Source organism: Crocodylus porosus, unplaced genomic scaffold, assembly GCF_001723895.1.
Source record: "Crocodylus porosus isolate Cpor-Errol unplaced genomic scaffold, CroPor_comp1, whole genome shotgun sequence".
In the NCBI taxonomy this organism is placed as follows: Eukaryota; Metazoa; Chordata; order Crocodylia; family Crocodylidae; genus Crocodylus; species Crocodylus porosus.
The window spans coordinates 15175115-15201964 of record NW_017728907.1 but is presented as its reverse complement, the minus strand read 5'-3'; the positions used below and the strand labels follow the sequence as shown (position 1 = coordinate 15201964).

General features: G+C 45.4%; 1 protein-coding gene across 4 annotated transcripts in view; it reads left to right on the top strand.

The window, feature by feature from the left end:
• The window catches only part of PBX1 (PBX homeobox 1), a 256902-nt gene extending 230205 nt beyond the window's left edge, over positions 1-26697 (top strand). For 3 of the 4 annotated variants that reach the window (XM_019530844.1, XM_019530841.1, XM_019530842.1), the window contains 3 exons: positions 6150-6262; positions 7759-7848; positions 24362-26697. In XM_019530844.1, coding sequence (XP_019386389.1) covers positions 6150-6262; positions 7759-7848; positions 24362-24454 — 296 coding nt within the window. In that variant the 3' untranslated portion in view covers positions 24455-26697. The remainder of the gene's footprint in view (positions 1-6149; positions 6263-7758; positions 7849-24361) is intronic. The other variant, XM_019530843.1, reaches the window with a different exon arrangement.
• Positions 26698-26850: the final 153 nt, after the last annotated feature.

The window sequence follows — 26850 nt, the reverse complement described above, 5'->3', positions numbered from 1 at the left end:
CTCTATCTTGCATGCCATGAGCCATCCAGTCCCTTTGATTATTTCCTTCCAGTTTCCACCAGTCCAATCCTAGTTTTTAAACAGAGGCTCATTGCCCTGTTAAGATGCCAGGCCTATGTATGATTGACAAGTTAGATACTTCTTATGCCTAAATCCTGTGGTTTTGAAAAGTACACAAGCTTGTGCAAGTGAACTACCTTCTGTTGATTTTGGGTCCTTTTACTGTCACTGTTTTATGGGGAAGTGGAAGTATTTTTATGTGAAAGTGACATTTAAAGATGGCAGCCCTCCTTAATCACCTCTTAGACACCAGTATGATACTAACCAGTTGATAGGCTTGACTGAGATGTACATAGGCAAAATTGACATTTTATTCATTTGTAATAACAAAAGCAAAATGGCAATGGGCAAGCAGAGGAGAGGGATTGGAGAAAGAGAGGTGAAATAAGGCTGGTGGGGGGAGGAGAAAGAGGCAAATTTCAGAAATATAAGAAAATCAAGATAGGAAGGGAAAAAAATCTAGGGGGGGATGGCAGCTCCAGTCATGCTGCCTGTTGGGAAAGCCCATCCCAGAGTTCCAGGACTGCTGGTGTATTAGAAAAGGCCAAATCACCAGGCTTCACATAAGAAACATCTAAAGTAAAAACTGGGAATGATGACAGCAGAGAAGAAAGAGCCCATCCAAGTTTCTAGTGGGTCACTCTCTGTACTGCCAGACTGGGAGAGGGCTCACTCCCTTTTGTGGGGACGTCACGGAATAGGGAAAGGATGAATGATATTTTACATTGATCATTTTGCAGGTCTACCTGAGTGCTGAAGAACCTCACACCAGCACCCGTTGCTTTCTCATGTTCAGAGTAGCAGAGGTGCAGGTTAAAACTGTCTCAAGTGGCCACTACCTTTGTTCCCTTTCTATTTTAATGTCTTCTTTTTTACACTGCTTATTGAGGGGGGCAGTTATAGTCTACCAACCCCTTTGAATCTGAAATGCTGGCCAGCCTTCTGCACTATATGATTATTGATACTTCACCTGTCTTCTGTTATTCCCACCTTCCTGTGTTGTGTGTTCTATATCCCCTGTTTGTATTACTCGGGAATTCAGTTAGTAACCTCACTGGGGCAGGGACTGGGTCATTCAATTTTAAAGTGCCATGCCCTTCTGGTGCTGTGTAAATGTTGATAGTAGTTTCAGTGACCATGTTAAGTGTGATATGCACAAAGACACAACAAGCATTAGAGCTGATATGTAAATTCAGTGTTGAAGGCCATATCCTCAGCTGATGTGAACTGCTATGCCTCCAGTGAAATTACCCACTGAGGAGCTAGTTCAATTAATTCTCTTATCATTTTAGATGATGGTAGAAATGCTGGAGAAAAACATATCTGTGATGCCAGGTTCTGTTCTCCAAGAAATGTGCTATGCTCTTGGTTCCTTAAATGGGAGTCCTATATGTGTAGCTGTGAGCAAACTTATGGTCATTAGGTTTTGATCTTGGCTATTTTGACTTGCCCATATTCAGTGTGACAGAAGCCTTTTACATTATTCACATCCTGGATATTTTAATGCAAAATACAGGAAAGAAAACTACATGTGATTTTAGCTAAGATGGGTGCAACTGTCACGGACACAATTTTTATGTTTTTATAAAGCCCATTGAACAAAAGATCCACCAGAAATTTCACTAGAATCATTCATCACTAGAAAGATATAACAACAGAGGTTTGAAAAGAGCATTGAAGAGTGGTGAAGGTGGGAAATTAGGTGGGAGAGTGAAGAATATGTTCAAAAAAAAAGGTAACATGAGCAGCAATAAACAAGTACACAAGAACTGTTGAATACCAGGGAAAAGATTTTTGAACTGGATGTAATAATCTCAGATATCAAAGATGGAAAAGAACTAGGCGGCTAGGGTCTGGGACCAACTTCCAAGAGAAGTGGTGCCGGCCCCTACCCTGCGGGTCTTTAAGAGGAGGTTAGATGAACATCTTGCTGGGGTCGTTTGACTCCAGTACTCTTTCCTGCCATGGCAGGGGGTCGGACTAGATGATCTACTTGGGTCCCTTCCGACCCTAGAAACTATGAAACTATAATTTGATTATAGGTAGTTAATCTCCCTTAGATCCCTGCAGGCTTTTCTCCAATGACATATTAGCATCTTGAACCATTTGGTTTCAAATGTGCCACATGTCTAAGTTTCCATCCCTTTCCATGGGAGACTGTTCCACCTAAGCCTTGCCATTTTACCAGATATTTATCTCAAATTTAGTATTTTTTTTTACTGTCATCCCATTACAACTAGTTATACTACTTTGGAGCCTCATTGCCCTAAGAATTTGGTACTCTTCAAATACATGCTAACTGTAATCTTGTCCTTCCCTACCTCACATACACCTCATGTTAGTAATAACTCGGGAGCAAGCTCATGAAAATAATGAAAGGAGCTGCAATGGATAAGAAGCTAATGAGGTTGGTGGAATTGGGAGTCCAGTTAAAGGAATCGTGGTGAATAGATCTTGGTTTAATACTAAACCACAGATGTTAAACATCAGCATCAGTTCCAAGCATTCTTCCTGGCATGCTGTGTTATGCCTTCTCTTATTGTAATATTTGTCATGTGAGATTTCTCAGGAGCCCCATTCCAGGATCATAGCTCATCCCATTAGGCTCTATGCAGACATTGGCCAAAGGTGACAGAACCTTCCCCAAAGAGCTTACAAGCTACGTGACAATTGTTACGTTCTATTTCATGAGGACTTCCAGGTCAAGGTGGGACCATTTCAAAGCTTTTGCTGTTAAATGCAGGTCCCTTAGGGTGACAGACTGGATCTGTAAGTGGAGCCTCAACAGACTGGTGCATTTGGATAGTATTTTCTAAACCCAGGCCCCATGTCTCATTCACACTGCAGTCTTTATTTTGATGGCATTCTTGCCTGCCCCCCCTTTGCTACGCCAGTACATTAGCCCCTTCTCAGCTGCTTCTCAGAGACCCTGGGCCCTCATAATTTTCACACATGCCTTGTACCTAGGTGGCAGAATGCTGAAACAGCACTGCAGATGGTGTAAAAGGCAATTACTGCTTTGATACAAATGCATCTGTACATGCAGTCCATTGGTATGCGCATATTTATCTTTGCATCTACATTGGCAGTAAGACATATTTACCATTTATATATGCACATATATTGTAAAAATACTCTGTGCCAATAGCAGTGTATATCTTGTAAATGGCATAGCTCATGCCTCTCATGATTTCTAAGACACCGGTGCTATTCAGAATTAGAGTTTGCTGCTGTTTATTTTATTCTTTCCCCCCACCCCCTTCCCTCACATACACACACACATTTTACAATCTGGCTTGTTAACTTTCAATAAAATATCAGTTAAGTTTGCCATTTTTATTTATTATTTTTAAAGGGCAGGTGTGGACAAAGAAGTTGCTATATTGGAGAGGGAACACGCAGGAAAAAAAACAACTCCTTGTTGCTTGGGACAGCTTGTTGTCCGGTAGCGCAGAGAATCCTGGATTCTCTTTCCAGCTCTGCCACTGACTTGTGCTACATTTGTGAGAGGCACTCTGCCTCTCCATTCCAATAAAGGAGAAGAGCAGTATTCCCCTTGCTTCTTGTGAGGCTTAATTAAAATTTCATGTTCTTAGGGGAAGGGTGCTAGAGGAGATCAAAGTTATAGCCTGTAAGATACTACTTTTGGCTCATAGAAAAGTCGGGCTAGAAGGAACCTCAAGAGCTTTTCTAACCAACCCCCTGCTCATGCAGGATAAAATTGATCCAACTGTTTCTGCCTGGTTTCAAACCAAGGCCTTTGTGTATGAGAGGCAAACATGATTAACTACTATACTACAGAAACACTTTAATAAATAACCATAGGCACTGGGGGATGATAGGAGGCCTTTGCTGGTTGAGCAAGAGCTACAGGAGTTGCAGGTGTCTACCGAGCAGCTTTTACCAGTTTTAACAGAAGAGTGGAGTATTCTCTGCAACATATTGGGTAGCATTTATCAAGAACACGATCCACCATAGCCTTTAGAATCGTAGAAAATTAGGGTTGAGAGGGACCTCAGGAGGTCATCTAGTTCAACCCCTTGCTCAAAGCAAGACCCAACCAGTTATATCATCCAGCCAAGGCTATGTCTAACTGGGGTGTTGTATTCTTTCTAACATAGTTAGGGTCTGATCCCAGTCCCACTGCAGTCAGAGGGATTCATTCTGTTCTGGGTCAGACCTGATGATCTGTTTAGGTCCCTTCCAACCCTAAGTACTATGATATTTTGTTGACTGCAGCAGACTATGGATCAAGCTCTTACCGGTCAGTGATCTTCTCAGCTCCTCTTCATTTTTGAGAGGTTCCACAGTCTTGCACAGTCAGCTCCTCTGAAGAGATCCTTAGAGCATACATAAGAACATTTACTGGATCAGCCCATAGGTCCATCTTGCCCAGTATCCTGTGTCACACAGGGGCAGAGCGTGGATGCTGAAAGGGAGAATGAACTGGGTATGACCAGGGTTTTTTTCCACTGTTCCTCTTTCACTTAAGAGTCTCCAGCATTTTAGGTCTAGGAATTTAGCAAGGTTAGTAAGTGGGCAAGCCAATTACTTGACAGCACAGACCCCATGTTCACTTCCTGCCCCATCCCAAAAATTGCTTTGATCAGATGAGGCTTCTTTGTTTTTCTCAGGCCAGGGATTTGATCAGGAGTATTCACTCTGTCTCCATGGTGGGACGAGAGATACAGATTATCAGTTGTTTTTCAGAGCTTGCACACAAACCATTACTGGGCAGTTCCACAAAGACGATGGTTGCCAATCTTTGGGTTTGATGTGGGGGAAAATTCGAGCTGTTTGGGGGTTTAACCATACAGTGGAGCTGACCTGGGCCCCTGAAGTCTCTCCGTGTCCAGGCTAATGTCATGTTGATAACCAAACTTTGCACGTCGAGCTTTCTCACACTTAATTCGCTGAGCTGCACGATAGTTTCAAAATAATCCCTTAAAATCTTCCCCCACCCCTGCATTCCAGTTGTATGCTCTTTTTCTTTCTCCCCTTCAGTGGGCAGGGGAGGTGCTCAATTACCTCACAGCTGGAAGCAGAAAACCTTCTTGTTTCTCCAAAGACATTTTTTTTTCCGTCCCACCTAGTTGCCTCCATTATTGTAATTTCTTTTTGTAATGTGGCGACTGGTGCATGCGGTGGGATTCCTGATCTGTAATTTGCTTGCAGAGCTCACTGTGGATAGGCAGCTGGCATGGAAAGGGACAGGGGAACCTTACATTCTCTCATGGTCCATCATGTTACTTATTTTGCCTAACCTATAACCTGCCATCATGGAAGTGTGGGACTTCGATTGAAGTCTACAGAGGTAACTTCACAGCCTGACCTTGTAGCTCATGGAGTGCTGCTACCACCACATTGTGAAATAGAACAGCAGTTATTTGATTGTGGAGGTTAGCAACACACCCTTTTCTCTGATGTCCTCAAGAGCATGTTCCACTCTCAACCCACTGGAGAGACCTCCTGTTAAATTAGTGGGAGCTCTGTCCTTGGGGTGAGTAAAGACTCTGGGTGTGTCTTTCCTGCAGACTGCAGTATAATGTAGAGATACATGACTTGGGTAGTGGGGGCAGTCTAGCAACAGCATCGCAGACCTCAGTGTGGGTTAATTTACCCTGCTGAGAAGACCTCTGTTTTTAGTACCTGGGATAGCTTGTTAAAAACTAGTTTGGGTATCTCTACTCTACACAGCAGTCTGTAGCAGCAACGTACCCAATGACACAGATTTTCAGGCTGCCTAAAGGACTTGAATGCCTTAAGATGAATGAGAATGGCACTATTGATCCTCTAGGCTGGGTTTTGGATATCTGAGCCAGTGTGTGTGGGGGGGGGAAAAAATCTACTCCAAAGCGGGGAGCCATTGAAGGACATACCTTACATTGCGATGTAATAATTTGTGGCTTTGTATAACCTCAAGAGGGCACCCTTTTTTTGCTTGCTCTGTTCTTCATACTACTAACCTGACTGTGTGTTTTGTTTTGTTTTGTGGTTGCTTTGCATGTCGTTCCTTCCTCTTGGCTGACAGTCACGGGGTGGATTCTTTTCCTTTCTATGATTCAGGTGCCTCACTCTTTCCTTTCCAGGTTCTTCCAGTTCTTTTAACATGTCAAACTCTGGAGATTTGTTCATGAGCGTGCAGTCACTCAATGGGGATTCTTACCAAGGGGCCCAGGTTGGAGCCAACGTGCAGTCACAGGTAGGGACTCATCCGATGTACGGCCAGTGAATGCATTAGTGTTGGAAGAGCCCTTGATTGTATTGGCATTCCCCACTTCCGTCCAAAAAGTGAAATCTTAACGGTGCAAATGAACGAATCAAATAAACCAACACTGAAAAAAAAATCCAAAACCCCCTCCCCCCAACCAAACCAACAACCATTGTCTTTGGGAATCTTGCCCACACTTTGTGAATGCATTTGGCTCTGGCTTGATAGTCACATTAGGAGAAAAGGAAGTTTCAAAGAACAAGCATGTGCTAAAACAAAAATAGCTGAGGTTTAGCTTGTTTGCTTTATTTTTCAAGGTAAGGACCAGATGTTCTGACTGGTGTCTCATTTCCAAGGCTTCTACTCGTTTGTTCGATGCTGAAACTAGGCGTCTACTGAAAGGAAAGAAATGCTGAAATGTACAAATGCATTTTTAATTAAATACAAAACACCCAGGCCTAGGCAGCCACCAAAACCTCTTAGAGTCCAGCAAGACACAGAAGGAACTTCGGGCATCATTTCTGAAGTGCTGATCCATGCTTTGGACAAAAGAGGGCCCAGCCTGTTAACAGTCTTAGATGCACGTAATGTCTTCTATAAGCTTCTTGCTTCCCATCCACGCCCAACCATTTCATGGGTCCATTTGGCATTTAGCGTTTACAGAAGTTAGGAGATGACTCCCATTCAACTACTTTCATGTTGGCAAAGAGTTTTTTAAGCCAGAGTCGCTCCTTTTGCAACCCTGGATGCAGAGAAGAGTGTCATAGATGGGGATCAGACAGCTTATCTCTTTAATTTTTGGCTTTTTAAACCTTTATTATAAAAATACAAAAAACAATTGGTGAAAGTGCAAAGGTATGTGGTCCTCCCATGGTCTGGGCATGAAACATTTTTCAGTGACCAAAAACTCCATATTGCCAGAGATTGAAAGCCCCTCTCCTTATCACTGGTGCAGCCAGTAGCTTGGGGGTTGGTGTATGGGGACAGAACAGCAGGGGAGAGATGCTTGCCCTTTTGCTATGGTAGGTATGCACACTCTCCATGCCCTCCAGAAATAATTAAGGAAACTGCCGACCCTACACATTGAGTCAGGCAACCCTCTTCAGTTGATGTGCGCCTCCTGGTCCCTGGGTAGGAGGAAGATGGTGGGGCAGGAGAAGGGAAAGGGAAATAAAGTCTACTCCCTGAGTTAGCTGCAGCATGTAACACCAGCAAGTCTTATTGCCCCTGTTGCATTTTCTTTCCTCCCCGAATGTCTTAGTTGCAGTGCTCAGAGCTGACAGTTGGGTGTGACAATACCAGTGGGGTGGGGTTGTGGGTTGGAAAGGGAAGTGAGGGTGTCCTCCATCTTCTGTCCCCCTTGCCACTCTGAAAATGATAGTGCTATATTTTTTCTTTAAATACACGTCAAATGTGAATCAAAGCAGCTTTGCCTTATAATTTCTCTCTCTCTAATTTTTTCTCTTTGTTGTTGTTGGTCTGTTTAGGTGGATACCCTTCGCCATGTTATCAGCCAGACAGGAGGATACAGTGACGGGCTCGCAGCAAGTCAGATGTATAGTCCGCAGGGCATCAGTGTAAGAAAAATAGGCTTGTTTTTTTTCCCCTCTCCTTTCATTTTTGTTCTCTCACTACCAATTATTTCAAAGCCAAAGGGCTTAGAATGCCACTTACTAGGACTTGTCTTGGCTTTACGGTCACCTAGTTTATTGCTTCTGTATCGGTCACGCCAACGGCAGAGTTCTGCCCACAAAAAGTGGCGATTGGGCAGGCTTCATGCAGGCAGCTGGCGTCTAGGCCTGTCAGACGCAATCAGTGTTTGCATGGCACCTGCGGCCACATGCGTTCAGCTGAGAGGAGCTGCTAAACAGGTGACACCTAGTAGAACAGTGGTAGGAAATGTCATCGCAAGCCTGAGCCTTGAAATCTCCACAAGGAGCCCAATGGCTGGAGCCCATCACAGACCAAGCCATTGTCTAAAAATAACCTTTCCCCAGCCACTGTCTTGAGCCAAAAAATGATGATGATGAGGATAAAAAAAAAAAAAAAGGGGAGGAGGGGGGAGTTTAAAAACATCTTCTACTTGTTCTTGGGTGCGCTGGCGGCTCCTGACTAGCATGAAAATTCATAGCGACAAGCTGTGTCGTACAGAGTGAAATCGATCAGACAGACACAAGGAGAACCGAGTGTAGATTCGGGACAGCAATCCAACTTCATTTCTCAGATCAATCGTCCGCCATCTCAGTGGCGGTGACAGCAAGCTGGGACAAGAGGGCAGCCTGAAAAAGGAGGCTGTTCTTGTGGAGTGTGGTTTTTTTCTGGCCCCTTTAGAGGTCACAGAGAGACTGAGGTGGAGGGGGGACATTTGAACAAGGGAAATTTGTCTGCAGTGTGTTTTATTTTCTGTGTATGTGACTTATGCTTGTTGTGGGGGAAGGAGAGAAAGTGAGCAAGCAAGAACATTCAGAGAAGCCTTTTGGAGGCAGGGGCAAGGGAGACCTGTTTCTCTGGATAACCTTCAGGAATCTATACCTTGACCACCAAGGGATCCTTTCTAAGTGAACCACTTCCAGTAGGGGATGTCATCGGCCCCGGCAGGCATTCTCCAGGAGTTTGTGTCATTTCAGAACAAAGGCACTGAGAACGAGATGTGATACGAGTGGAAGCATTAAAACAGCTTCTCCAGTCTCTCTCTCCTTTTGGTTAAGGGAGAGTGTTGGGCTTCAAAAGCCCAACGTCAAGGGTACCCAGGTGGGATACAGTGTCATGCCGTTACCATCTGTCTGCGTCCGGATTGGTACATTGGGCTCAACAGTCCATTTTTAGTCCTTTTGCATTTCTTCTGGGAAGTCAAATTAGAGATTTCCCAGTAGGCAGGAAACAATTGCATGTGATCCTCACTTCGCTAGGATGGGTAAAGGCCCTACCAGAGCACAGCAAGAGAGAGAGAGAGCACCCACGGCGCATAGAAAGGAAAATGGTAGAACCCTTGCCTATTCAATTCGATGCTTTCTTTCTCGCAGTTCAGCCATGCTGAGAAAATGGACATTAGGAGCTTACCAGTGAGGCCTGACGTCACTGGGCAGGGCCAACGAGGATTTGTGAAGTAATGTAACTGAACATGTGCAGATAATTATGTCTGATTACATAAGCCCTTGCAAGAACTGTGGTTGAAAATGCCACATGAAAGAGCCCATCGTTTCACATTAATTTCTATGTTAGCTGAATTTATTCCCTTTCTGGCTTTTTAATACCGAAGAGTAAATGAATCAGAGGCTGATCATGATAAGATATGATACTTTTGTATAAATTAAAATCCCCCCCAGGAGAGGTTGAGCTTATTACTGTCAGAGATATATTTGAAAATAACTGTCTTCTGTGTTAAGCCAAAATATAAGGGGAATTTTCTTCAAAGGGCTGGGGGAGGGGAAGGAAGCAACACGAGGAGGGGAGTTTCTAGTCAACACCCAACTTCAGTCCAAAAGGCTGGGTAGAGCAGTGCAGCATGGCTCAGGCCTGATACTTCAGGCCAGCAACAGCAAGGGAAGCGATCCAGATTGACTTGGAGCATATCTGCAACTTGGAAGCTGCGATCATGCTGCACATTTCCATTTTCAGTTTATGAACATAAGGGCCTTGCTGGCTATCTGTTGGGAGGGGAAAACATGTTGACAAACCACAAGGATTGGGCAAAGGAGTGGTGTTCTTTGGGCAGAGGGCAGGTGGCTGGCACTTAAGAAGAATGTATTAAAATAGTGGTGCTCAACCTCCAGCCTGTGGGCTAGATCCAGCGCTTCGAGCCATCTCATCTGGCTTGTGGGTCTGCCCACAGGTCCAGAAATTTGGCAGCAGCGGATCAATGGTAGTGTTAATTGCCATTCCTCTGCTGCCAAATTTCTGGATGTTTGGGGAGCTCTACGGACCAATGAGCTTGCCCTGCACACTAGATCATTTTGGCACACAGTTGGGCTGGCAAAGGATTGGGGGCGGGGTTGTTCCACAGCTGGATCCAGGTGCACAGGACTGGACAGTGTGCAGCTGAATCTTACCCATGAACCAACCCCATACTCAGACCTTATGCTGGATCCAACCCAGGTCTGCGCCACTCACCTGGCCCATGGGGCCAGAAGGTTGAGCACCACTGCATTAAAAAATGGTTACATATTGTTGTCCAGCGTTACATATATTGTCCTGTCGGAGTTTCCCTAGTTGGAGTGACACGCAGCACTGCCCTTTGCTTGTTTGTCGGATGCACCTGGAGGTGTCTCAGGTGGGGGTAGAGGCGGAGACCAGGTTTGGAAGGGGTCTCTTCCCACTTCTGCCCACCCCCATGAATAATTAGTCTCATGGACAGTCCTGACATGATGATACTATACACGTCACTAATCCCTATGCAATTTCTATCACTCCTTTCAGCCCATCAAGTCTAATAGTGTTTAAGAAACTGTGTTTGTATATAAGGCAAGACACCCACCCTTTGAAACACAGGGGCTACTTGATAGCTGCTTGATAGCAGTGACCTTAAGACAGGAAGTGAAGAAGAACCTCCTGTCCATCTGAAAACTAAAGCAGGGCAGGAGGGCATGAATGAAAGTTGCTAGTAATATATACACCTGTGCTTTACTGATTGCATCTTAAACTGTCCTTTATAAGCCTTCCAAGGCTGGTGAAATCAGACCCGAATGAGAACTGTGTTGCTGAAGTTCTTGCTTAGTGTAGGTTGTTAAGTCTAAGTTGATCTGCAGAGATTTTTGAGGGCTGGAAAATACAAGGTATATTATGTTATCCAGCTATATCATAGTATAATGTGATGACAGTTGCAGTAAGAAAAGCTGCTCCACCGTGGTCTTTCTACCTCTGTTAGTGCATTGATTTTGCATCTCCTTAGGAACACAGAATCCTGAAATGCCGTTGTAATCAAGATAATCAGTTCCAGGAGGCCCCTTCTTTACTCCAGAGATCTGTTTTTGTGGTTGCAGCTGTTATGTTTGGTAACAGAGCCCATGTTGTTATTCCTGTTAGCTCTGCAGAGCTCAAATAGCTGGATTCTTATCTCCCAGTACATCATTATCGAAATCGTCAGCTATATCCCAACTGTAAAATCTTTATTACTAGCAATGATGTCTGATGCAGAAAGAAAACAGCTGGATTTTCATATCCCAGGTGGCACTAGCATCACCAACCACTAGCATGAAGTTGCTTTTTGACTCATAAAATGAATGGGTGTCATCAAGAAAGGGCTGTGGGGCAGGGAAGAGAGAAACTTCTCATGGACTTGAACCTGGAAGGACAAGTGCCTAGTGATCTGAACTGTGGTTGTAGTTGTCCTCAGAGAGCAGGGTACAACAGTATAGCAAATAACCTAATGAAAGGGTAGGCCTGAGTCACAGAATTGGGACATAAGCATATGCAGGATTCAGTTGTGTTAGTAGCTGGGCTTTTAGGGTTGCTTAGAGAGAATGGGGGCACTGGTGTGAAGCACAGGAAGTTTGTGAGCAGTCTGAGTCACACAACAGGTAAGAAAACAAGCCTTGGACAGTCAAGCAGAATGTCTGCTGCCACTACAGCTTACCTGCTACCTTGAGCTGAAGAACTGTGTCCAGAACTAAGTGGAGTGTTTGCAGCCCTGCTATGACAGGGAGGAAAAGATCAGTTAATGAACCTTGTGAGGACTGTATTATGAAGTGGCCATGACCCATAGACTAGCCTGCAGGTTGAAAATAGCAGCAGAGAGGCAACTGCATAGTCCACAAAGACTCCATTCTGGTTTTGCTCCTGGAGATGGGACCTACCATGTCAAGGTTAGAGCTGCTGGGTGCTGTGCTTTGCCATGTTGAGGATGAGCAAAGAACTTCAAAAACCAGGTGTTCTTCCCTAATCATGATATTGTTTCAACCCAGCAGTTTCTTCTGACATTTGGCCCTGCTCCAACACCCCAGAACACACCAACTTGTTTCTGCTAGGGAAATACTGTGGAGTTACAATAATGGTGGAATTGGAGACAAAGGCTCAGGACTGGAACTCTGAGCTCTTGGATTTTATCATTAACTTTGCCGTTAACGTGGTGCTTTGTGTTATTTCAAAATATGAAGGGATATTGAGCAGCCTCTTTTTCAGTGAAACACATTTGTGTGAAATGGGTAGGGCCAGCTGAAAAGTTCTTGATGAAACTTCTTTCTGCTGAAAAACTTAATCAAAACCAAAAATGTTTTGCAGAAACATTGAATTAATTGGAGATTGCTTTAGGAAGATTTTTCAGATGGAATTTCTAATAAAGATGAGAGGACATGCCTGTGTCTGTGCTTGTGAAAATGAGAAAGAGAAGAGACACCCCATTATCCTGCTGGTTAAATTACTCACTCACCTGGGACATGGGAATCCCTGTGCTAAATTGGACAAAGCAAGTATTCAGACCTGTGTCCACCTGTGTGTCAGATCAGAGCCCTTCCTACCAACTACGAATTCAAAAAGCAACATTTTCAGCACTTTAAGGCTAGTCTTGTAAATGTGGACCTGAGCTTTGCCTTGCCTTGTCTTCCTCATTTGTTAAAATGGAAACTACTACTACTTCAAAGGAAGCGACAGGTTAGGCCTGGTTCATTTGTCTTTGTATGTGCTGTAGAGGCATTTGCATATTTGGCTGAATAATAGTGCCAGTAGTCTGTGCTGTTGCATTTTCAGTGAAGTACTCCTTGGCGGTGAGCAGTGAAAGTATGTGGTTCCCCCCTTGTGAGTGTAACAAGATGCTTTTCCCAGGGAGTGGCTACTCAGCCCCAGCTCAGTCCACCCTTCTGGGGATCTCTCCCCTTTCTCACCCACCATGACTTGATATTATGTTTTATATCTGAGGCAGGCTGCCTCTGGGCTTCCAAAGCTAGGTCTCAGCCCCTGGTTCAGGAACTAACTAGATGTCTTGGGGTGCCTGTATATGCTTGTTGGGCTCAGCCTTTTTGACCTCAGCCCCTTTTTCAATTGGCTGGGTCCTGTAGCTGAGGCCCACTGCAGTGGACCAGGCTTCTGGGTCCCAGCCTTGTCCTGGTCCTCCTTGAGCCTTCTCTGCCCTGCTCTGGGCTCCAAGCTTGCTGGCACCCGCGCTCTGCCCTGTTCTGGGCTTGGTACTTCCTCAGAATGCCTTGAGCTTGCCCCCAGAGGGGCTCAAGGCAAGTACGTGCCCCTAGGGCACTAATGGGACCTCCAAACACCTCCCCTTGCAGTCCCAACCCAAACCACTGGTCTGAACTAGAGCCAGAAGAGAAGTCCCCATGTTATAATGCAAACTGTCTTCTGGGTAATCTAACAACAAGAAATGGACAATCAGTACGCATTCACTTGAAACAGGAAAATCTTCCACCCCCACCGGGGGGTGGGGGGGGTAAGCAGAAACCCAGGGCAGCCCTCCCTGGGTGCCAACATAACCCGTGCTCTGGGTTATGTCCCCCCATAGGCTTGCACAGCCTGGCTTGTAGCTCCCAGGCAGCGCAGCAGTCTGACCAGCCCTCCTTGGCAGCTTCCTGGTTGAGGAGCTCCTCGCAGCTGCAGCTTGCAGGGCCTGTATTTATATGGTTCCTTTGTCCCACCCCCTGCTGCTGTCCCGTTTCCCAAAGCACTCGCAGGTGATTCCTGATTTGGCTTGTTACAGGCAGCCTCAGGGTGGCTTCTTGCTGCTGGGACTGCAGGATTTCTGTGTTAGCCCCTGGCTCCTGCTATTGCCATCGCTGCTGGCTCTGGGAGGGTGAGTGCTTGCTCAGGTCTTTTCCTCCCTTAGCCTGGGCTTGTTTGGCTGGCAGACCCTTGCGGGTTTGCTCCCCTTCTCAGTAATGGCATAGGGGTCCTGTTGCAGTGAGGAACCAGTTGTCCTGATGATGACCTCCCTTGTTAGTAGGGCAGATGTGTGTCTCAGCATGGCCATGAGGACGTTGGAATGCTAAGTGAGATGTTAGCCCAGTCATTTGGTTGGTGGTTATTAAGGGCTGGAGCCTGTCTGTCCATACTCTGTGAATGCAGGAGGAAGAGTGCAAGGAGCTCTTCCCAATGAAGGCTCTCTGGAAGCTTTCATCATCAAACTCTGGAATGTAAGGGCTGCTTTCTTCTTATGCCCTAGGATGCCAAACATGTTTTGAAGCTGGGCTGCTGTGCCATGAGAAGCAGGCTGTAACCTCCACAGGGATGGTATAGTAGAGCCACTCCTACACACTGGGGTAATTGTGGGTAGATATGACCAGTTGGTTGACATCCTGCCACCAGAACCTCCAGGTGAGCTAGTGTGGCTCAGAACCTCCATCCCCACGAGTCTGCCAGCTCAGGCCTCAAAGGTCCCTCTGTTCTTCTAGGAGCATAGAGTGTTATGTCTGGGGTCATGGCCAAATGCCAGCCTGGATAATTAGAATCTGTTTCCCCAAACTCCCAGTTACAGCTTCTGCAGAAGACATTATCTTGCCTTCCATTTGGCAACTGCTTGTTGGTGTTTTTTGGATATCATTTTAAAAAAAACCGTGCTCTGCCCCAGACGGAGGCATATTTACACTCTCTCTCTGTCTCTGTCTCTGTCTTTAAGGCTGGGATATTCAAAGGAGTCTAAAGAATTTAGAAGTCCATATCACAATGAATCCCACAGCCTCTTTTGTAAATCCCAGCCCCAAATGCTACTTTTCCTGCAATGAATTGAATCGTTTTTTTTGAAGGACTGAAATATTATTCAGTGGAGTGCACCTGTTATGATGGAAAAATCCATGCAGGACACGGCTACATCGGTGTAATAAATATATAATATTATGGAAGCCCCATAGCACATTCGTGGTTAAGTTGAGCTGACATTTACATTTAAGCCAAGACTGGCTGGATTTGGATAATGTATTGCATCTTCCCCACAGTGTTTCAGTTCAAAATGAGATCTCTGCAAATACACAAATCAATCTGTTAATTAGCTAATGAGCTATAAGCATCTTAAAGCAATCCCTTTTGAAATTTCTTTTATGAATCTAACCTTTTTTTTCCAGAACCCTCTAGCAAAGAAAATTGGACAGACTTATGTATAGATTATTCAAAAATCTAATGTACAGCCAATTTTTAAAGTTCATTAATGTGCAGATTTTTTATTTATAAACACCATTATTCATAGACGTTTCTATTTACATGGCAGTGTTTGTCATATAGTGTCTTTGGTCAATATTGTGGTGTATAATTGATTTTGCATCAGCTGCTTTCAACAGGGAATGGGTTGTGCAATGCATTTTTTCAGGCTGAGGCACCTATGGGAAGCTGACAGAGAGCATCCTTCATCAAAGGATGCATGCTTTGCAAAACAAGCACCCTTCTCTGTACAACTCAGCGAGTTATATGATTCAGTGGCTGAGCTGTGAGCAAATATTTGCTCCTGAAGCACGTTTCCCGGACCTTAGGAGTTGCTCTTCTGTTGACTTGCTCAGTCTACAGAAGAACTTTCCTCCTTTCTATATCCTAAAGTTTGCAGGAGGGAGCTACTGTCATTTACCCTATTAGCTATTACTGGCATGATCCTCTTCATGATCCTAAAGGTCTGCTTGTACACTGCACTTTTCCATCTCATCTTTCCAGTCAAATACTCACCGACACATGTATCCATTTCTGCCATCCCATCCAATTTTCTATATGTAAAGGATAAGCCTGTTAACTTCTACGGAGGGATTTTCAACACTGATTTTAATGGCAGCCAAGTTAAGCCAATTCTTAATGTTTCTGAACATCCTACCTGGGTATTTATAGCACTTGTAGTATTCAAGAAAAAAGCTTTTGGGGGAGAGTTTGTGGATGTGGGCCACTGACCAGCTTGCAAGATGGCAATGGAGGAGCATGTGAGGAGTGGAGCAGGTCAGAGGCAGAAAGGCGTTGGGAATGGCAGAGTCAGCAAAAATATCTAATCTACTCCTTTAAAAACCTCTACGCTCCCTGTGGAGAAAGCTGAGATTTGATGCTCGTGTTTCTACAGCTGTTTCTCCAGTGTTTCCAGGCAGTCATGCAAAATTTGCAACCAAGGAGATAGGATTATTTGCAAGGTTCTAAAATGCAATGCTGGCTCCTCTTCCCCCCAACATCCACCCCTCCTTTGTCTCCAGTGGTCTGTGACTTGCACATAGAGACTTAATTTAAATACAAAACAACAATTTAAAAATGCCTCAGGGCATTTCCCCACAAACGTCCCCTGTACCTTAGAGCGAAGGTTACTCCAGTGTGTTGCTCAATTAATATGAAAAGCAGAGGAATGCCAACTTGAGGTATGTGGATATGTGCTGTTATTTCTATATTTTAGTCTGTATTACATAGTAAGGTTGTGTGAAGCGGGCCCTATTCAGTTTGGATTTCACCTGAATCGGGGACAGTGATTCGATTTGCTAATTTGGATTACTGTCCCCATTTCAATTTGGCCAAATCTGAACATGAAGATTTGATGCTGATTCAGAGAATCAGCGATTTGGACATAGACACAACTTTAAATGTTTTTTTTCTACATACCTTGAGGTACTAGTGTGGCTCGTGAATGCTGCAGTGCTGGGGTGGATGGAGCGATCCACAGGAGTGCGGGGGGGACCCCCATGTGCTCGGCAGCAAACCCAGAAGCGGACTGAAAGTATATCCAGTCCACTTTTGGGTTTGCTGGGGGATCCCCCTGCGCCCCTTGATTCGGTGATTGGCCGCAGGTGCCCCCCAGACCCAGGAGGCACCAGTTACTGAGCCAGAGGGGTGCAGGGGGGCCCTTTCCCGCATGCTTCCTGGAAGACCTGGAAGTGCTTCTGGTCCATTTCTGGGTCTGCTACTGAGTGCGCTGGGAAGCCTGCTGCGCTTCTGTGGGACACTCCATGCACCCCAGCACTGCAGCATTGCCGAGCTGCCTGGTACCTAGAGGTACCTAGAAAAAACATTTAAAGCAGCGTCTATGTTCGAATCGCTGAATCTTTCCAAATCTCTCCAAATCAATTCAGAGAGATTAAAGGGTCCTCTGATTCAGTTTGGATTCGGAGATTTGGTCACCAAATTGGGCTGAACCTCCGCCGAATCGAATCAGGGACTGAAGCCTCATACAGCCCTATTACATAGTAAGTTAGAGTAAAATAATAGGTTAAATTGGTAGCCAAACTCCCATAATGCTTTAAGTTAGTCAAGGGCCTAGCTACCATGCCAAAATACTTTGTTTATAAATGAACTAATAGGCAGCAGACAAGAGACATGCCAAACAATACCATCATTCAAACATTAACTAGCAGTCATCACAGTATGTTAGCAGAGCAATACTCTAGATCCATCTCTCCCACTTCCCTATCAGTTTAGTGATGCACCCGCAGTGCATGCGTCTATGGACTAAAAATCATGCTGCTACACACCACCTTTAACTGTGACCTGCCTGCATGTTCCATTATGTAACATCCTGTAAATATATATCTAGTACAGCATGTATATCTGCATATTTACCAGTGGCTTTGTTAAGCAGCAAGTATCTGATTTGTTATTTTTAAAAGCTGCAAGGTGCATGAGGAAAGGCAATGGGTAAGTCACTGGGTTGGGGCTCAGGGGACCTAGATTCTGTTCCCAGTTCTGTCACTGGCCTGCTGGGTGACCTTGGGCAAGTAACATCCATGCTGAGAACTGGAAATTATAATTCTGACCTGCTTTGTAAAATGCACTGGGTATAACTGATACAAAGGACTGCATAAATAGCTAGGCATTATTACTACTATGAGTAGGAATCTGTGGATCTAGTAAGGAAAGACTATATAATCAACATATATATGCTGACATATATAATCAGCATATAATTGACTTCGGATTCTTTGTGTGTTGGACAGTGAGAGGTATTAAATAATGTAACATTGCGAAGTTAAGGCAGTGCAGTGCAGAGTGATTTTCAGTTCTTCCCTACGTGCAATGAGGGGGAAGGGGTTGTATATAGAGAGTGGCTGTGTTCAGAAGGGTGTTAGTGTATAAAAGTGGCTGAATATGGTGTGACTATAAAAGGGAGTAGGCTGTCTCTGTGGACCCCTCTACCTCCCACTTCCCCCATTAACAGCACTTGGAAGTGGGTGAGGATGGTTGTCCGAGGACAAGGAGGCTAAGACACATACGGTGCTGGAGGGAGATCCTGGAGGCAACCAATCAGGAAGAAGCAGCTTTGGCTAAGGGCTTGGTTTTGTAGGTATTTTGAGATGAACACCAGGTTTGGAGTGAGTTTGGGAACTAACCCTAGAACTTTTTTTTTAACAGTCAAGGACAGGATAGGGATTATGCCCTATCACATTTGGGCCCAGAATTAAGGGTTTCTAGACAGTTCCTGCACAAAGCAAGGAAGAAGACCTCTTGAAACAGATACAGAAGGAAAAGGGAACTTGAAATGCAGCCTTGCACCTCCCAGCACAGCCTCCAGGCCAGCAGGAAGCCCAAGCTGTGACCCATGCTGCTGTCTGTGAAGGTGCCATTGAACCTGCAGGAGCAATTCTAGAAATAGCTACTTCAAGGATCATTTAACCTGATTGTTTTGCCCAGCCTGCTGGTAAGCCCAGCCCTTCCCTGCCTGAGTACTTGGGCCAGGTTGCTTTTGAACTGACAGGACTCCAGTCCTAAAGACACAGAGCAGCTATATCACCCATGTGGCGTCTTTTCTGAGGACAGATGCACATACATACTGAGCCCTCCACAAGTACATAAGTGCCATGTTGGGTCAGTCCCATGGTCCATGTAGCCCAGTATCCTGTCTCCAACAGTGTAGAAGTGGGTGCTTTATAGGCAGAGCATTGAACCGAGTATATATAGAGTGATCTATCTCATGTTCATTACCCTCCCTGGCATCTGCCATCATTGGACATAAGGATGTCAGTATACTTGGCAAAGGGCAGCAGTTTCGGCCAACTTGGCCCACTTGAGATGGACTGGAAGAAAATTACCATTGACGGCTTTGAGCTGAGCTGGTTTCTCTAGTAAGGCAGCCAGACATGCTTGTTCCTCCAGTACTTGATGGACTGGGTAGGTCTCTGGGGTTTCCCCCGTAGTATATGTTCTTGCATTCTAAGGACTTGTGGCAAGGACTGTGTCTATGCATATGTTTCTGCAGCAGTTCTTCTCTACGTTACACTAATGGCAAAAGTAAGTGGTAATAAAGGAGGCATGAGTGATGGTAGGGGAGTTCGTAGCAGGAAACACTAAGAGAAAGTGAGCTCAGGGAGGAAGTTTAGGCTGAGCTTTCCATTGGGGTTGGGAATTGCCTCTAAACTGATGGGACTGTGTGCTCTCAAGGTATGGGCTAGAGCTTTGTTTCCCAACCTTTTGCAGCCTAAGGCATGCTTACATTAATAAAAATTTTCTGCGGCACACCTGTTCAAGGCATTCCCCATCCCCATACTTCTGAGCTCATTGGAGCTCATTGCTGCAACAAAATTCCATGGCGCAGCTTTGAACAGCGGCACAGCTGTTCAAAGGCTCGCAAACTGCGTGCCCCCCACAGCCATCACATGCGCAGTAGATGAATTTCCTTCTGCTCAGCTGGTTCTCTCTCTCCCCTACAGCCAAGACATGTGCAAGTCTTCTGTGAATAGCTCATCCACGTGGCTGATTTGATAGTACTAGGTGACTGGAGAATTTTCTTCTCATTATTCCAAAATTCTTGTGGCATACCGGGGAGCAATTCATGGCACACTGGTGTGCTGTGGCACACTGGTTGAAAAGCACAAGGCTAGAGACCCAGCCCATTCACAAAGACTAATGCTTGGGTGTGACTGTTGCCTAAACATATGATTTCCTTTCTTTCTAGTGTTGTTGTGAGGAACATTAAGTGAAGGAGCAGCGCAAAGTCCAGTCTAACAAGGGTGTGTGTGTGTGTGTGTGTGTGTGTGTGTGTGTGTGTGTGTGTGTGAGTGAGAGAGAGAGGGAGAGCAAGCAAGCTCAACCCCTTGGCCTTGGGGTCTAGATGTGACCTCTGGACCCATGTCATCCAGCATGCAGTGCTCTCCACAGATCCAAAAATTTGGCCTCAGGGGAGCAATTGCAGCACTAATTTTCACTTTCCTCCTGTCAAATTTCTGGACCTGTGGGGGGCCCTCTGGATAGCTTAGCCATGCGCCTTAAATTGGACACCTGGGGATGGGGCAGCACGAGGCCCAATCCAGGCACACAGAGACCAGCCTCACGTCACTCATCCAGCCCAGAGGAGCAAAAGGTTGAGTACCACTGGTATTATATGTGGTACTCTAGTTCCTTGATGCCTGATCCAACTCGCTTGGAAATTCCCTCTCTGCATTGGATCAGATGCTTTGCTATAGCAGTCCTCATTAATTTTTGTTGTCAGTGTGTTTTGAGGGGATAGCCAGCGGTTTGGATGGTAGCTCCTCATTAGAAAGGCTATATGTACATAAGGACACCGCACCCTTATGGAAACAGAATTTTCTATGCCTCTCTATTAGACAAAAGAGAAGGCGTAGGAGCTAAGAACTTTAAAAAAGTAAGATGTGTAATTGCCAGTCCTGAGTAGAATGGGAGCTTCCCAGACTTGCAGAGCATTTCTTTGGGGTATTAAATAGCAAGGCATGGCACTGATTGTATAAAAGATTTTCTCTCTCTTGCTTATTTCATCAGTGGATAGAATAAAAAACCCCTCTAAAAATAGTTTGGCACAATAGGAACTGTAGTCCTGTTCTAAACGACCCCCCCTTCCCCTCCCCCGATCTGCTAGCTGTAATGACCCTGCAAACACTAAATGGCATTTGAGTGCATTAAGCAGCAAACTCTCTGGTGACATAGCAATTACGGCTCTGAAATAGATTTGGTGCGTCACGGAAGATAAGGGTTTTGAAAGTTTCTGTTGTGATTATAGCTTGTAACTCCAGCAAATAACAGGCTTCAAAATAAGAGGCTGCCAACAGAGCCATTGTGGCTTTGCCTCAGTGATGGCACGTAAATTGCTATTAATGTCCTAAGTGTACTTGAATATGCCAGTCTCCAGGCTGCAGAGTTGGCTCAGTGTCTCTCTTTACACGGCCTGTCATTGTCGGGCTGATAATCTGTGGTAATTGCTGCCTCTTGCAGTGGTCAGAAATGTGTAAGAGTGTCTACTGTATCTTCTGGGAAGCAGTAAACAATGTGCTGCTGTGGCTGTGTGCACACGCGTGTGTATTATATGTATACACCACGGCAGCGGGTGTCTGGGTAAAATCTGTTCTTGTGTGTCTGTCTGTAAAGGTATATGCATTGTGTGTATATAATAGGAATACAGTGATCTTTATACAGTCTGCATATGCATGCAGATGTGCTTATGCATGTGCAGGTGTGCATGTATGTGTGCACCCATCCACACCCAGTGTGGCTATGAGTGTGTAAAATGGTGTGTGTGTACGTGTGCACATCTCTATGTATAAAGAAGGTAGGTATGGGCATCTCTTATAGGCTGAGTATGAGCATTTAAAATAGAGACTGAGCTTAACAGCCCAGCAGGCCAGTGGGGCTAAGGCAGCCTAAGTTTCTGGAGCCAAAGGTACAGGGGAGTGGGGTACAGCTAGCAGCACATCTGGCTGCATTGGACAGTCCAAATGACTAGGGTACCCATTTATAGCAGGGGTGGCTGTCAGCTCAGGTTCAGAACCGGACTTGAATTGACACCTCTGGAATTGCATGAGACGCCTTAACTGCTCTGTTACCTCCTCCCTTGAGTATATGTGCCTGTATGACTGTCTGTCTAGTCTGTCGGAGTGTGGCTGGCCATATCATTTGTATACGTACTGTGAATCTATGTACAGCCTGCCTCTGTGTGTGTACATAAGAGAGAGTCCCCCTTCCCCACAAAGGCATTTTTTCATTGCCATGACTAACAGCAGTAACAGAGCTTGTGTATATTTCACTCTTGTGGAGTCCTGCCCTTCTGGAGGCTTCAGTGGGTAATGCTTGTCCTGCATTTTGTGGCTGTGTGTCCTTTCTTCCCATTGCTGTTATTTCTTGCCAGCCTTGCCATTGGTGGAGTGATTTAGGTTGGTGAAGCATGCCCAGCTTACCTGCCCCTGCCTAGGGCAGCGGTGGTAACAGCATATGGCCCACTTGCAGATGACGTGCGCTTGGTGCTGACATTAGCCGCTTTGTGGCACCCTGGCGTATTTCTGGGTTGCAAATGAAACGGTCTTCCAGTACCAGGTTAGGTTAGGCTGTCACAGCCAGTGATGGATTCTGTGCGTCAGCAAAGCACTACAGAGGTAAGGTGCAGAGGAAGAGAGGAGAGAGAGAGATGGCTCAGGCATGTCTAAAACAGGACAGAGGCTGCCGCCAAGTCAGGTGCAGGCAGGAGTTTGGAAGGATTAATGAGCATAGCACTGAATCAATGTCAGAGCGAGGTAAGGATTCTGGGTGCAGCATCTGGTCGTCTCCAAAGGGGACAAGCAGCTAAGGAAGAGTGGCAGCAGCCAAGGAGTGGGTAGTAACCTTCCATTCCCCTTCCCTCATACTGTACTTGGAGAGGCCAACCCCATATCCCTGCCCCACTTCAAACAGCCAAAAAAATTTGGCTTTGCTAGAAAAGCACTGCATCTTTATTCACTGCCTCCCATTTGCATCTGCTGACTGTTCAGGCAGATGAGTGCTCCAGCTTGCAGCCTGGGATACGGCTAGGAGAGTGAGAGCCCCATTTGACGCTGCCTCCCTGAACAGCCGGCAGGGCTGTAGGGTAAGTTGCGAGCACGGCATCTCTAGGACTGCTGACATAAGAAGCAGAAAGATGGGGCTTCCAGAGCCTACTTGGAATTTGTGGTCAAACCCACAGAAAAATAGTTTTGCTGTGCTTTGTCTCCCTTTGTAAAGAGTGCAAATTAGGGGCAGAATCATTGAGAGAGAATAAATCCCAAAGCCCTGGAGGTCACTTATTGAGATTGTAATTGCACTTTAAGATAAACAGCACTGGGAGGTGATTTTTGTTTGCTCTTTTTATCCTATTTAATAACAACCTGCTGTAAAGGAAAGAAGGGAAGCATGCCCTGGGGTTTGTGGTGGCCATAAGGGAAGCCAGCTAACATCCCAAGTTCTGCAGCAAGTTTGTGTCCCTCTAAGCAGGCAGACTTTGCATGAAGACTTGCTCACAGAAAGCTTAAGGCCAGTTCAGATGCTGGGGTCCTTTTCCTAGATCTGTTTTTAAATGGGAAGGGATTTACTAAGAACCCTCAGCCTGGCTGCATTCAGAGAGGTTCCCTGGGGAGGCAGTGTTTGAGTTTTTCCTCCAAGTTTCCATATGTGCCCTACCCCCATAGGAGAGGCCAGTATATATTCACATTATGACCTGGTAGCATAGGCAGCACTTGTAATAGGTGCCAAAAAGCTGAGTGTCCTAATTGACTGTAAAAGAAGCAGAAGCAGGGTCAGGGCTCTACTGCATGGCTCTAGCAACATGGACTGGCTCTCACAAAGACCAAATACTGGTTTCCTGGCTTTGTTCTGTGTTTGCAGCTAACAGAATGGATCTAGGAGGGGAGCATCTAGGTGGTACAGTAATATAAATAAATGGTAATAATAGCAGAGCCAAGGCACAAACATCTCACCCAATACTGGGTGTGAGCTGCATGTCTAATTTTTAGTACTGTAGACCTGTCCCATGTGCTTGGGGTAGAACTGTTTTTTTTTAATTCTTACCAAAAGTTCAAACTATTTTCAGGTTTGGGCTGCAGGTTTTGGCTTTAATTTTGGGGTGTCCTCTCTCTTGTACGATAATCTGCATGGGCACAAAATAGGCATGTCTCCTCTAACCAAAATGGTAGCACCTATATAAAGAATTTCTGCGGCTTATGAAAAAGGGACCACACCGGGCAAATTTGCGCAACTTGTGATGAGCAAAGCCAGTGGTGGAATTTGCATTCCTCTGCAAGAAGGCCACCCCGCAGGGCAGGAGGAACACTAGGCCTAATCTGCATCTTTAGGTGCATTATGTACCTTCAAAAAATCCTGCCCGGCACCCCTAGCAATGCTTAAGTCAATGGCAACAGTGGTGTGCGTGGAGCATGGCAGGAGCCAGCTGAGGATGGGGTGGGTGAGCTCAAGAGGGTGAACCTGTATATCTAATGTTTGGTATCATGCAACTGATAAGCTGTCTTTGTTTCCCCCCAGGCTAATGGAGGTTGGCAAGATGCTACTACCCCCTCATCAGTGACCTCCCCCACAGAAGGCCCTGGCAGCGTTCACTCTGATACCTCCAACTGATCTCCCAGCAAATTGCATCCCTGGCTGACCCCAGTCCCCTTCAGGGGCAGGGGTGGGAGGGGAGGGGTTCTCTCCTAATGCTGAAGCAGTCAGACTGGAGGTGGAACCAATCAGCAAACACAATAAGAGTCTCCTTCTCTTCTCTTCGTCGGGATGCTTTTTCAGCCAATCTGGACACTTCTTTATACTCTCTTCCCTTTATTTTCTGGGTAGAAGCCACCCCTCCCCTTGCCACCACCACCATCCCCTTCCCAAATCCTCCCACTGAAGGATATTTTCAACAGGTAGAAGAATTTAAAGAGGAAAAAAAATAACAAAACAACAACAACAACAAAAAGTATTTGTACATTTTCACTGGTTTTCTGAGGAGCCAAAATTTACCTCACTCTTTTACTAAAAGGCAACCACCTCCTTCAGTTTCTCTTGTGCTCACACCTACCTCTTAGCAGGAGTATGCCACACATCAGTCCTTCCTTCTGATGCTTCTTCGCCACTCTTCTGTTTCTGGAAATAGTTAGCAGAATGCTTTCCTGTTCCAGAGCCATCCCGAAACCTCGGTGAGTTGCCCCCAAGGGCATTTCCACTTACAGGGTGGATAAATGTTTTTCCAGTGCCACAGAGCATGTAGGAAAAGGGAGTGAAAGTCTTGTGCTTGATATTCTGCTCACTTTCAAAAGGTACCACGAGGTTGTGTTTACAAACAGATTTAAATATAAAATCCCATCGCTTACCTCTGCCAGTGTGCTTTGAATCAGACTCCAAACATACGAGACATCCAGCTCGGCAAGTGGGCATGCCACATTCACCTGGCTTTATAACAAAAATAACCGTACCTGCCAGTGTCCTTGGCATCATGGCACTGCTAAGAAGCGAAAAGCAGAAAGAGGTGGCTGAGAGATTATGGGCACCTATAGTGAAAACATTTAGCACTTACATAATGTGTTACATGATCAAAATGCTGTCCAAATTTTAACTCAAAATTGATGGGGATCCAGCAGGTGTGCACAGCACTTATCATGTCTGTCCGGGATTCTTCTTAGTTTTGAGAGCGATACTCTGAGTTTAAACAACAGTGGGAGAGATTGGGTCTTACCTTGGACAGAAGGAAAGGGCACGGCCACCTGCTGTGGGGTTAAGTGGGCATTAAGGCATACATTCCACAGTTGCAATGGGATATATATGCAGGCACAGCATACCCCCCTACAAGGGGCTCGTTTAGCACAGTGTGAATGCTCAGGCATCACTATTCTTTATAATTATGTTACCAAGCAGTGATGACTAGGAATAGGGAGAGAAAGGCTTCTTCTTTCTGCACTTTGGCCCTGTTATCATGAATGACGTTGAGGGGAGAGGATGACACCCCAAAGATAGGTGTGTATGTAGTAAATGTATGAAATTAATGGACTGGTAGCTTTAAACAGAATGGATCTATTTTGGTCTGGAGCAAAACCCCATAAAATGCATTTGGGTTTTTTTTGCTTCTGGAGTTTTTTTTTTACATTAATATGTTGATAATCAGTCCTGTTATCCCTTCATCAACCTGAGATGAGTCATTAAAAGTATTGTAATAAATCATAGTACCTTCCACCCTAGTCAGTTAACCTCCTGGATTTCTCTTGTGTTGCCAGAAACAACATGACTCACAACACTGGTTGCCATTCAGCATTTGGGCAGCCTTCAGGAGGAGGGGCTGCAGAGAGGAGCAGACAGGTTTCCTCCCTGGAAGAAAGGAGGCAGGCTCTGCTACCTGTGTAGAAGTACAACAGAGAGGTGCAAAAGTGGCACTTAGGTGAAAGAGGTAGGAGAGCAGTTTAGGTAAGTTCTCTGAGTAAGGAGGCAGACAGGTGACTGATGGCTATTACTGAGAGTGCTGCTTGTGTGATGAGGTCAGTTGCATGATTCCTCTCACTTCTAAAGGGAAAACAGCTGTGAAAATAAGCCCCATGTGGGTTAGCTCTACTGGCTCTCGGGAACAACTCACAAACTTAAGCAAGTGCATGAGTGTTTGCAGGATTAGCCAAGGCCTAAGCCTTAAGAAGCTCAAAGAATATGTGTGCGTGCATGTGTTATGCATATGGATCACATGGGACAAAGTGCAGAACCATTCAGTTGGATCTGTAACCTACCTCCAATGGTATTTTTGTCTACCGTTTAACTATTAGAATAAAATTAGTACTGAACAGCTTCAAGTTTCCACCACTGAAAATAAAGCATCTTCCAGAAAAAAATTAAAACTGGCCCTGGAAAAAAATACCGAGTGGCTGGAGGCCTAGGCTTACTGAAGTGGCAGGTCCATGGCTTTGATGGACCATAGTTTCATAGTTTGTAGGGTCGGAAGGGACCTGAGCAGATCATCTAGTCCGACCCCCTGCCATGGCAGGAAAGAGTACTGGGGT